The sequence below is a fragment of the Lissotriton vulgaris genome, chromosome 2_1 (assembly GCF_964263255.1).
Source record: "Lissotriton vulgaris chromosome 2_1, aLisVul1.2, whole genome shotgun sequence".
Taxonomy (NCBI): Eukaryota; Metazoa; Chordata; class Amphibia; order Caudata; family Salamandridae; genus Lissotriton; species Lissotriton vulgaris.
The window spans coordinates 837,957,012-837,970,550 of record NC_141687.1 but is presented as its reverse complement, the minus strand read 5'-3'; the positions used below and the strand labels follow the sequence as shown (position 1 = coordinate 837,970,550).

General features: G+C 43.1%; 1 protein-coding gene across 5 annotated transcripts in view; it reads left to right on the top strand.

Moving 5' to 3' along the window:
* The window catches only part of IFT54 (intraflagellar transport 54), a 372,547-nt gene that overhangs the window by 242,786 nt on the left and 116,222 nt on the right, over positions 1–13,539 (top strand). For 3 of the 5 annotated variants that reach the window (XM_086956264.1, XM_086956265.1, XM_086956263.1), the window contains one exon: positions 4,535–4,642. The exons of the other annotated variants lie outside the window; for them this stretch is intronic. In XM_086956264.1, the coding sequence (XP_086812390.1) occupies positions 4,535–4,642 (108 nt within the window). The remainder of the gene's footprint in view (positions 1–4,534; positions 4,643–13,539) is intronic. 5 annotated transcript variants of the gene reach the window in all.

Sequence of the window (13,539 nt, the reverse complement as noted above, 5' to 3'; positions counted from 1 at the left end):
TGTTCTTTGATATTACTAATTTCCCCTGCGGAGTGACCTTAGATAACCGCCTTGGAGTCACAGTTGCAGGGAAACCCTTTGTGTTTTCAGACACTCCAGACACTGAGCAACCATATTGTGTATTGCATAGAAATTCTGCCAACAGGCGAATGAATGTAAAAATTAAACTAGAAACAATTTTGAGGAATAATCGTGCTATTAGGGTTATTTTTATTCGAGAAATATTAAACTGACAGTTAACTGATGAGCATATGCCTCATCCAGTCTTTTTCAAACCCTGAATAAACCGGTGCCATTTTAATGTCCTTTTTTTCCAGATTGATTGTTACACAAAGTTTCTCAGTGGTTGTTTTTTTGGACAGCATTTGTGTATTTCCTTCATCATTGCGCCTTTTAATAGAAACAAATACCACAAATATTCTTCCTCTTCAGACGAATCCTGGGTGCATGGAATCCTTACCAGTTCTTCATTAGTAGCCTGTGTACAATATTTGGGGGTTTTCTGATAAGACATACCACGTGCAAAGCCTAGAAGTATTGTGCTTTCACTACTGTTTTAATTCCAGTTTATTTCCTGTATTCCTTAGCATAATTGCTCAAAGGTTTATGTTTTCCCTTTTTGCTGGGTCTTGTAGTCTTAGCCTACACACAACACATTTTCAAGAAGAATTAAACCTAAAATACACAAATGCATATTGTAAAAAAAGATCTGAATCCTATCCTTAATAACTACAGTACAGGTCTTATTTTGAAACTCACTAAGTTCCTCAGACCTTGCATCTATCAATAATCCTGGAGCTCATAAATCTACCAAGCTACAACAAAACACATTTCCTTTTATGCTGTCTTAGTCTACTGCATTTTCAGAAACCTCTGGGAGCAGAAGGTGGCTCAACCAGAAAAAGAATATGGGTTTATCATCTAGTATTATTTTGTCATATAGATAATTGTAGCAAAGGCCTGTTTTGAGAGACAGATAATTAGTATAGTATTCCAGACACCTAGATGAGCTAGACCTTTTCCATACTGTAGACTGCAGCATACTTCTTAATGGTATTTGGAACCTGTACTTTCTCATAGGTTCCTGATCGTGCGAAGAATGCATTATGCTTTGGCTAATAGCCCACCTTGTTATAAATATACATTTAGGAATCTGAATAAAGTATCATTAGTAATTAAATTTAACAAGCTTCCTGGGAGGCTTTTCAACATAGTACGTGTTGAGCGGCACAGTCTTCATTACTGCGACTAACACAGATTTTAAAAGTTGATTCTGTTCCTCTGGTTTATTGCTTGGAATGATATAGTTTTGTGGAGCTAAGAGCCGCTTTCCATATGGGTCTTCTGCTACATTAAGATTAGTGTGGTTGTCAATCCCCCAATGTTGCAATCACTACAGTCCAGTAAGCAATTTTATTGGCCTATGATGAGTAGTTCCCATATAGTTTATTAAAACTATTTAGGCTTCTCATGATTGTCCTTATTTTGATCAAATCACATTCCCTTTCCAAGCAAGGACATCATTGAAGAACAGATCCAGATAGAGAAAAGTGTGAGGCAGTGCTACCTGTAGTCTCTTAATATGTTTTCCTTTTTATTTCAGTGAGGTTACAAATGCTGTACATTTCTTTATTGGTATTATCATATTGAGGTACATGTAATAGAATGCAAAGACATCAAGACAGTTTTGCAACCCAATTTCTATGTTCGACAGAAGTGCAGTGTCATGAGGGTGAGCAGGGGTGGCACAGGGAAAGTTCCCAACCTTTGCAAAGGGTTGTTTTCTGTACTCTGGGTAGATGACCGTCTGCTCAAAAAGATTAAAGGGAATGTGGCCAACATGCGCCCTTTTTAACACCCTTGTTTTCAGGAATACTGACAGTCCATCCTTTACGTTTGTGTCCTGTAAATGCAGACGACTGCCTTTCTTGAAGAACCATGTTTGTGGCAGGTATGTCATCTCTCATTCTATTAAAAGCAGGGTGATGCACAAAATGTTCCCTGTGACATCTAAGGGGAGGGCAAGCAAACTCCTAACTTGAAAACATCCTAAAATGGGGGTGAAAGGATGAAGTACCTTGATCTGTTATGCCATACAACACCCTCTTCCAAAACAAGCTTGTTTCGCGGACACTGTTGTTTTACTTGCATACATTTGGGACTCCATTCCATGTTTGTCTAAACATCACCTTGCCAGCGTTCTATGGTCCGCCTACCCCCCTCTAAGGAGTAGGAGAGACTATCATTTGATCTCCAAGAGAACTCTGAGTATTTATATTGATCAAACCAAGGAACATTAAGTAAACAATCAGCTCTTTTATTGAGGAATGAAAAAATGTAAGGCTTTGCTGAAGAGAGTAATCTTTCACTGTTTTGTGCTCTGCATTAGGATCAATCTACAATGTGTTGGCAAGCCGGTTTGTTTGTGTCCCTACATATATTCACTGTGTTCCAAAAGCACAGCAGTCTGCACAGCCAGGAGAGAGGTGCTTTTGCCCGCTCAGTCGAGCAGGACTTTCTGGTTTGAGTCCATCAACAGACTCCCCTCCAAATAGGTACTACTTTAGTATCTATTCAAAAGATGAGGAATCTGCGACAAGAAGTATCCATTAGAAGAACAAGTTAATTATCTTTGGTATGCTCTTTCTGGTAGAGACTCTGTCTAGCCCCAGATTCCTCACCGACCCTACCATCCTCCCTGTCTGTGGTTTGAATCTCTCCACTAATAGGATCCCTAGCCTAAGAATCTGCATACTGGTCACACCAATGTGCTTTTGGAGCTCTACATCTGGGCTTGTGAACACTCTTGAAAGCAACTAACGTTAGGGCACTGGAGTAGATTTTATATAATCTCTGTACGTCATTTTCGAAATGGAATGCTGTCAGTGCAGAGCCACATGGTGCCACCTACCAGCACCAATAGGTACTGCTGAAAAAAGTTTCCAGATGCAGTCTGACACCTGGGAAATATTCAAAAGGTGAGGAATCTGCAGCTAGATAGGTTGTCTACCAAAAACCGTGTTACTGAAGGTAAATAACTTGTTCTGTATGTATGACCTCCAAAATCATCTGACCCTGCTTTCGTCTGATGTATTGGGGCACAGCAGTAATGGGCAGCCATACAAAACATGACCTCTCCTACCTGTCCAAAAGAAAATAAAAATACCTGGCGTCCTGCCACCTACCTCCACCCCTCTCTATGCCCTTCCTTGCCTCTCCTCCAAATGTTGTGCTCCCTGCTTTCCAGCGCTGTTCTTATAGGCTCTCAGAGTGCCCAGCCTGAGTTCCTTTATGACTTCGCAAGAGTGGTCAACAAGTTGAGTTACCCACTGTTGCTAGGTCATAGCTGTGAATCACAGAATTTAGACTCCAGTCGTTCCCACTAATATCTCTCTATGAGAGCCATGCATAACATAGAGAATTATAGATGGGTAACAGTGAATTACAGCAATGTTTTTCTCTGTAGGGCTCTGAGTGTAATCAAAAGACAATGACAGCAAAGCTAAAGCTCTTCATGTTGTCACGCAAAGCCATGAGATGAAAAACATCCCCTTAATCCACTTTTTACACATCTATAATTTTATATTATGTGTGGCTCCCAAAATCTGCTGCCTGCTATGCATTCTGATTTCAGCTAAATCAGACAGCACTTCGCTGACAGGCTGTCCGAGAACCATCAGCCTGGCTGGGAAGGACTTTATGACATAGCAGCAGTGGGTAACCTGTTTAGTTATCAAGTGTAGATGTATCATAGTAGTGGGTTACCAGATTTAGAATCTGGTGTAAACGATAGAGGCTCCCAATAGAAGCGATGCATAACGCAGCTAAAAGCAACCTTCAGCACTGCAAAAAAACAGTGATGTACAAATTTCAACTATGCATCATCGAAAGTCACAAAAGGAGTGATGGATCCATCACATAGTAATGCAGAGAGCAGCTTTTATGTTGTGCGATGTAGTTCCTGCTTTCTCTGCTTGTGCCGCATAGGATGGAAAAGCTGCTTTCCGATTGAGGTTACAACATGCAGGCTCCTCCTTTTTTTCAGCAGCAACACAAGGAGAGGCAGCAGGTCTAAAATGCTTGTATCGAAAGCCAATGAAGCATTCTGATTGGTTGTCCTGCTCCCAACGTTTTATTTCAAGAACTTCTAGTGGTTACAGAATATAGAAGGTATAAGTTGACAGTTAATTTCTGAGAAATAGATAAAAAATGACTAGTAATTAAATTGTTCTGTAAGAGTGATGAATGACGTAGTCAAAAAAGCCAAAACTGGATGTGTAGGTGGCCAGTGCTGGCCAGTTTTATGTATTGTCAAGTGAAGTACAAGATATACACCGTAAACTCTGCAATATCACATTTACAATATATGTGAAATCTTAGTAGCCTGAAAAACTCATTCCCTATAATTTCAGTGAATGTTGCTGTCTCTTTCAAGATGACTGATGAGGTCTTCCTTCTTTGTTACAGCATATTGAATATAAAACATTGTGTGCTCTGTACAATACTTGTTTAACCACACACTGTTTCATGTTAGGAGTACCAGAAGCTCAGAGTCAAGAAAGAGGAGATAGAGTTTCAGATGAGAAGGCAGTGAAAGGATCAGGTGAAACGAACTCAGTAGCGACTACAGATGTGCCGCCTGGTAAGAAAAGGGTAGTGACACTATCTTCCGGAGATTTAAAGGGGTTGAAAATAAACCATATGTGCAAACCTGTGAGATAGACACTGCTGGAAAAATTCTTGGGGTAGATCTGAAATGGGACAAGTTGGGACTGTTTCACAAAGTAACATCCATTAATTAGTTAAAGCTTCACCTTAATCTGCATTTATAAATCATGAGGCAAATAGTGACTGTAAATAATAAACTGGTGCAGAGAATTAGGTGGGAGCAGGCTGGAAATAGCCCAGAGGGACATGAGCTGAGGATCCACAAATTATCAGCTAGCAAGCAATAAAATGGCAGTAGTACACACTTTATGCTTTGATATAGGAATGGTGTATGAATTAAAACCAGTGCTGAATCTGAATCAAGAAATTGGAGAAGACTAGGGTTGATACACAAATAGCAATTAGATACACAGAGGCTAATAATAATTTCCATGTAGCAGCCCCTTTGAGTGGGACAGGCTATAAATTATTATTATTATATTATATCAGCTTATAAAGCGTGCAGCTACCCAAAAAGGGTTTCCCGACTCTGAGCAGACGTAGAGATGTCCAGTTTGTCATTTTAAAACAGTCAGGTCTTCAAGTCTTTACAAAACGCAAGAAGTGAAGTGCAGTTTTCTCAGTGGCTCCAGGATGGTGTTCCCCAATTTCAGGCCCAGAAATGTGAAAGAGCGGCCTCCCTTATAGGCCAAACAAATCCTAGCCACAGTACACAAGGCCTCATTGAGTGATCTCAGTGTACGTGGGGGCTGATAAGGCACCACCAAATCCTGAATATATTGCGGTCCTACTCTGGCTTTGTACATATAGCACAAGACTTTAGAAGGCGATACAGATGTCTAGCAGCAGAATTCTGAACTGCGCATAGTCATCAGATGGAGGCCTTATCAATTCCTAGATTCAGAATATTACCATAGTCTTATCTTGACAGGATTAGAGCTCGCATCACTATTCTTTAGGATGTATGAGGAATCATCCTGATGATCTTTTTCGTCCACTTAAGCACTGCAAAACAAGTGGAGGCTACCTTGGTCACCTGAGGCTTCATGGAAAGATTCTTATCCAACCAAAAGCCCAAATCTTTGACCTTAGGGGACAATACAGAAAGAGCTCCTAGGTAATCCAAGTGCCAATTAGTTGACGCTTAACTCCAACCTTTTTGCTTAATCAAAAGCCTTTTTTTTAAGGATACTGTCTTAAACAGTATTGTTTGCGTGCTCGATTTTTATTAAAACTTTGTTCGCCCAATTTTATCATTTCACACACGCACAATTGTTCCGGAAGGCTTCATAAAATTACAAAAAAGACAAGTTGTATTTGTAAAATCACCTTGTGCACGGCTATGGTGTTTTGCAACAGTTGATAGATTCTAAACTCGCATTTATTTAGGACGTCAAACCCTTCAACTATATTACTATCATTAAATATTTCTTCAGTCGGCTATTTTTTGGAAGTGGAATACGTGATTTGCAGGTTGAGCTGCATCATAAAGTGGTGCGCGTGTAAAGCGATCCAATGCCTTCGGGTCGATTTTTTGCTATATAAATGTACTTCTGTTTTGTTAAAAATAAAGGGACTCAAAGGAGCTTATTTACATATTCAAATTGCTATAAAATGTGAAAACATTTATAGGCACTTCTACTTGCGCTCTCTTTGTGCTTTGAAACTAAATATAAGAGTCCTGACTTGCTTCTGTTTTGCAACTGTTGATTGATTATAAACTCGCATTTATTTCTGACGTCAAACCCTCCAACTATATTACTATCACAACCACAACCACACACACAACCACAAACACACACACACAAGCACACACACAACCACACATACAACCGCACACACACACAACCATGCACACAACCACAACCACTATCACACACACACACAACCACACACAAAACCACACAACCACACACACAACCACACACACACACAATCACACACACAACCATATATACACACACACACACACAACCACACACACACAACCACACACACAAACACACCCAACCACACACACCCACACCCGCACCCACAACCGCACCCGCACCCACACCCACAACCAAACACACACACAACCACACCCACACCCACACACACACACAACCACACCCACACCAAGCATTGCCATAGCCAATAGATCTCGCCTTTTGGAACTTATAAGTGTTTAGCCACACAATAGTTGATGTGGTTGCATCAAGGATATTGTGCTGCATAACTAAATCCTTTTTTATTTTTTCCTTCCTCTTCCTCCTAACCCATACACTTTTAGATCATTAAATAAAAAAATGCTGACCTATACAAAGTCAGGGCTGCTTCATCATGTTGTGAAGCTCATGTTTTGGACTTGCTTTTTAGGCAATAGAGGTCTCAAAGGTGAGCCCTGTCTGCTTTGACAATGCTTGTTATATTTAGAAAGTGGAAGGGAGGGCTCTGAACTTTACAGAGCATTTGCTGTTTTTATTTTTTTAATATACATATGTGTTTATGGTAATTCATCTTCACTGCTTGGTCCGTTGAATAGCTAATCAGTTTCTTCGTCCACCACAGTTGTGCACAATGGTTTAGCCAACATCAGCAACTTATGTTTGGCATCACAGTGTCTCCATTCATACAGAAAATAGTACTATGGCTTGTGGGACAGTTCAAACGTATTTTTGTAAAGAAGGGTCCTCTCTTCATGGAGTAGTACAAAACAGATGACTAAAACTGTGCTACAGTGTGCAACCATTCGATCTACGTAGAAAGAAATTGTCCATATAGTGGCTTCCTTTCTTTAGAGGACTTTTAAGAGAGAAATTGTGGGTGCACCATACCACTCCCAACATTTTAAGTGGAGTCTCTTCGTTCACTCTCCTCTCTCTCCTCACTCTCCTCTCTCTCCTCTCTCTCATCTCTCCTCTCTCTCCTCACTCTCCTCACTCTCATCTTTCCTCTCTCTCCTCTCCCCTCACTCTCCTCACTCTCCCCACTCTCCCCACTCTCACCACTCTCACCACTCTCACCGCTCTCCCCATTCACCACCCTCCCCTCTCACCACCCTCCCCTCTCACCCCTCGCCCCTCCCACCCCTCGCCCCTCCCCCCCCTCGCCCCTCCCACCCCTTGCCCCTCTCACCACTCTCCCCTCTCACCACTCTCCCCTCTCACCACTCTCCCCTTTCACTACTGTCCCCTCTCACCACTCTCCCCTCTCTCCCCTCTCTACTCTCACCACTCTCCCCTCTCACCACTCTTCCCTCTCACCACTCTACCCACTCTACCCTCTCACCACTCTACCCTCTCACCACTCTACCCATTCACCACTCTACCCTCTCACCACTCTACCCTCTCACCACTCTACCCTCTCACCACTCTCCCCTCTCACCACTCTCCCCTCTCACCCCTCTCCCCTCGCATCACTCTCCCCTCTCTCCCCTTTCCCCCCTTTTCCCTCTCTCCCCTTTCCCCTCTCCCCTCTCCCCTCTCACCACTCACCACTCTCACCACTCTACCCTCTCACCACTCTACCCTCTTATCACTCTCCCCTCTTACCACTCTCCCCTCTTACCACTCTCCCCTCTCACACTCTCCCCTCTCACCACTCTCCCCTCTCCCCTCTCACCACTCTCCACTCTCCCCTCTCACCACTCTCCCCTCTCCCCCCACTCTCCCCTCTACACTATCACCACTCTACCCTCTACACTATTGCCACTCTCACCACTCTCCCCTCTCACCACTCTCCCCTATCACCACTCTCCTCTCTTACCACTTTCCCCTCTCTTCTCTTCTCCTCTCCTTCCTCTCCCCTCTTCTCACTCTCCCCTCTCCCCTCTCCTCACTCTCCCCTCTCCCCGCTCTCCTCTACCCACTCTACCCTCTCACCACTCTACCCTCTCACCACTCTACCCTCTCACCACTCTACCCATTCACCACTCTACCCTCTCACCACTCTACCCTCTCACCACTCTCCCCTCTCACCACTCTCCCCTCTCACCCCTCTCCCCTCGCATCACTCTCCCCTCTCTCCCCTTTCCCCCCTTTTCCCTCTCTCCCCTTTCCCCTCTCTCCCTCTCCCCTCTCACCACTCACCACTCTCACCACTCTACCCTCTCACCACTCTACCCTCTTATCACTCTCCCCTCTTACCACTCTCCCCTCTTACCACTCTCCCCTCTCACACTCTCCCCTCTCACCACTCTCCCCTCTCCCCTCTCACCACTCTCCACTCTCCCCTCTCACCACTCTCCCCTCTCCCCCCACTCTCCCCTCTACACTATCACCACTCTACCCTCTACACTATTGCCACTCTCACCACTCTCCCCTCTCACCACTCTCCCCTATCACCACTCTCCCCTATCACCACTCTCCCCTATCACCACTCTCCTTTAACACCACTCTCCCATATCACCACTCTCCCCTCGCCACTGTCCCCTATCACCACTCTCCCTACTCTCACCACTCTCCCTACTCTCACCACTCGCCGCTCTGCACTATCACCACTCTCCCTTCTCACCACTCTCCCCTCTCACCACTCTCCTCTCTTACCACTTTCCCCTCTCTTCTCTTCTCCTCTCCTTCCTCTCCCCTCTTCTCACTCTCCCCTCTCCCCTCTCCCCTCTCCTCACTCTCCCCTCTCCCCTCTCCCCTCTCCACTCTCTCCTCTCCCCGCTCTCCTCTCCCCGCTCTCCTCTCCCCGCTCTCCTCTCCCCGCTCTCCTCTCTCCCCTCCCCTCTCTCCCCTCCCCTCTCCCATCTCTCTCCTCACTCTCCCTTCTCTCCCTCTTCTCAAGTACACACAGTCAATGAGCAATTACACTGCAATCTATGCAACATACACTCCAAATACCATTCAGTGCCACATAATTACATGCTACATATTTACACTACACTCAATGCAACATACACTCCAAATAACACTCAGTGACACATAATTACACGCCACATAATTACACTGCGCTCAATGCAACATACACTCCAAATACCACTCAGTGCCACATAATTACACTGCACTCAATGCAACATACACTCCAAATACCACTCAGTGCCACATAATTACACGTCACATAATTACACTGCAGCCAATGCAACATACACTCTAAATACCACTCAGTGCCACATAATTACACTGCACTCAATGCAACATACACTCCAAATACCACTCAGTGCCACATAATTACACGCCACATAATTACACTATACTGAATACAACATACACTCCAGACAATACCACTCAGGGCCACATAATTATATGCTACATAATTACACTGCGCTCAATGCAACATACACTCCAAATACCACACAGTGCCACGTAATTACGCACCCCATAATTACACTGCACTCAATGCAACATACACTCCAAATACCACTCAGTGACACATAATTACATGCCACATAATTACACTCTACTGAATGCAACACACACTCCACACAATAATACTCAGTGCCACATAATTATATGCTACATAATTACACTGCACTCAATGCAACATACACTCCAAACAATACCACTCAGTGCCACATAATTACACACCACACAATTACTCTACTGAACACAACATACACTCCACACAATACCACTCAGTGCCACATAAGCAAGGCAATCTATTTGCGGTGTTTGTTTATCTTACCGCGGCTTTCGACTGCGTAAACCACAATAGACTATGGCCGATCCTAGAAGGATTAAAAGTAGAGCCACCCCTTGTATCATTTTTGAGACAACTAAGTGTGGGGGCTTCTGCCAAGGTGAGGTTTGGATTAAAAGGGGAATGTACTAAGCCTTTTAAAGTAAAAAAAGGTGTAAGACAAGGCTGCGTACTTGCCCCATTCCTCTTTAGTTTATACACTAACAAACTGGAGGAGGCATTGGTGGCCAGAGTGAGAGACTAACCGATAGTTAATCACACCAACATCGTCTCGCTTTTATATGCAGACGATGCAGTTTTAATGGCGAGAACCCAGCTTGGTCTTCAGAAGGCCCTTAACACCTATATTGATTTGATGGAGAACAGGGGCTTGAAGCTTAATGTTAAAAAAACATATGTCCTGTGGTAAGGGTAAGAGTAGGTCTTGGCATATTCCGCCGGTATATGCCAGTCTTCTACAATACTAAATATCTCCAAATTACTAAATACCTGGTTGGTGAGGGAATGTATCAGGTTGAGACGCACGTGTCCCTTACCAGGAAATTGATATACTTGAAAGCCATGCTTGCATATAGGTGGGCGGCGGTTTTCCCGCAAGGGCATGTTGCAGCGTACATTGGAGCGAAAGTTTCATTGCTAGTTACGTTTTGTTGGTTCACATATGAATTGCGAGGAGATGCTTCTGAATATGTCACACTTCGAACAATGGGTAGTGAGGTTTTAACAGCGCATAGCCTATGTAGCAATAAGTTTACAGCTTACTATCTCAAAATGGGGCATCAAGGGAACCACAGACAGCTACCACCCACCGCTGTCAAGAGACAGTAAATTACGATCGTAATTATTGTCACAATAACAAGTTTTGCAGAGTTCCCTGAGCACAAAAGTATGTGAGTGTATCTGTTTGATTTACAGATGATATCAATTCAAACAATGAAAGTCCATATCCATGTATCCAAGTTTGAAAAAAAGTCCTTATTTTATTTCTCTTCCAGATGATCACGAAGACTTGTGGATACAGCAGTACAGTCCTGATATCATTTACAACAGCCAAACGCCAACACGTGTTTCGTCAAGGGGCATCACCCAATGACTTCCTCAGGGCAAAAGAATGATATCACTTGCAGATGTAAGAGCGGCTGAGTATCAGGAAATTCTATAGAGCAATCCACCTTAGAGTGGTATCGTAATTTTATTCCTCACTAGTGTCTTCAAGAGTCTATCAATCTCATTGTAAAAACGATAGGCAAAATAAGCCTGTATATCTTGAGACCATCAAGTATGTCTCGAGCTCCCGTATGCGATCTGTATCGTTTGGACGCGCCGTCTAAGGTGGATTGCTCTATAGAATTTCCTGATACTCAGCCGCTCTTACATCTGCAAGTACACATGGATATGGACTTTCATTGTTTGAATTGATATCATCTGTAAATCAAACAGATACACTCACATACTTTTGTGCTCAGGGAACTCTGCAAAACTTGCTTCTGAATATGTGTTTATACAGATTTTAATTGATGAAGGTGATTGTATGATTGGAGCATACACTATGAGGAGCGGCACCAGTGATCTGGATCCCGTTCTAAGATGGCGGTGACGGTCTCGCGACATTGTCTGTAGCGAACACGAGATTTTGAGCGGACGCAGCTGTAGTTAAATACGAACGCGAACTAAGCGCATCTGAGCGGGTGGAGACAAGGCAAGGTTCGTTCATTTCAGGTCGGTAAGGAGTGGGTGTCCTGGAGAGTGGACCCCGTGGGTGTCATTGAAGGAGATCCGAACAAGTGTTGTCCCATTTGAGGCGGGGTAATTATGCACTACTCTCTACCTCTCACTGTTCGATGTTTGCCTATTTGTAGATTCAGATATCGACTGGAAATGGAGGGCGACTCACAGGAGGGGTTTTGCCCATATTTTATACTAATCCTTACGGCCGATATAAGTCACCATGGCTGAGTAAGGGTGACTATGAGGAATTTTAATGTGTTTTCTGTGCAGTAATGTGTTCACAGGAATGTAGTTTTGCGGGCATATTGTAAAGACCATGTATGTTTGTCTTTTTTGTTGACAGTCTCGATGAATCAATGGTGTGTCCAGCATTGATGCATTGGCAAGAAAATTACTGCCCTGAAGAAATTGCCTAAAAAGTATATAAGGCAATGAAACATTTTGGCTTGTGGTTTTGGGCTGCATGATTAGGATCCAAACCCCGCTTTTTAACCTGATAGGTTGCACGAAGTGAAAGAATAAAAGTGAAAAAAACGTGCATGCCTATCTTTGCATCACACATTTTGTATTTTAGTTTGTTGTGCACTTTCTCACTGCACTTATATGCACTTACACAAAATTCATTTTGGACACATTCATTTAAGGCTTGATGACCGCCAATGATGAGAACAGGGTTAAACTGGTGAGTACCGACCAGATAGCCCGATGGTAGTTCGCAGGTGAGGTGTCATCTCGCCTTTTCACATTTTTTTCACAGTAGTTTCACATTATTGTGTCGTCCATTTATTCAGACTGTCATAGATGGGATGGAGGCTTTTTAAATTGTCTTATAAACGGTGTACTCTCTACCCAAATTGCTTATTAGAAAGGGGAGATAATTGTAAAAGTTGCAATACAAAGTACACATTTGGAATTGCATGATATTGCCTATGGGGACCCGGTCATTGTTGTTTGTATGAAGATAAAATTGAACCTACAAAAACATTCTCCTACCGTGGGATTTTATTGGGGGATTCAGGGTCTTGGGGACCAGCAATTAAGAATAGGGCCCTACTATTTAAGAGGTCGACGGCGGCATTGATCATTTTCGCCAAATAGATGGGCAAGAGGCCACCGGAAATTTTATTGAAAATTTATCAAGCAAAGTGTATCAGTGTGGCTACATATGGAGCAGGGGTTTAGGGATTTTGTGATGTTTTACCAATTCAATTAGTAGAGAATGCTTTTTTAAGATTCATTTTAGCCGTTCCCCAAAGTGTATCTGTTTTTAATTGTCATAGCGAACTGGGGATCTGCTATATTACAGATATCATAAAAATACAACCGATGCTATTATGGCATAAAGTTTGGACGTCACCTGATTTAGGATTGGACCTGGATATGATTAAAGATTCTATGGGTCTGGATCAGGCGAGAAAGATCCTATGGTTGAAATACATCTGTAATCTTTCAAATGATTTGGGTAGACCAGAATTTTTTTGTGACCCCAATTCCTTACTTAGTATCTCTAGAAAAGATCCT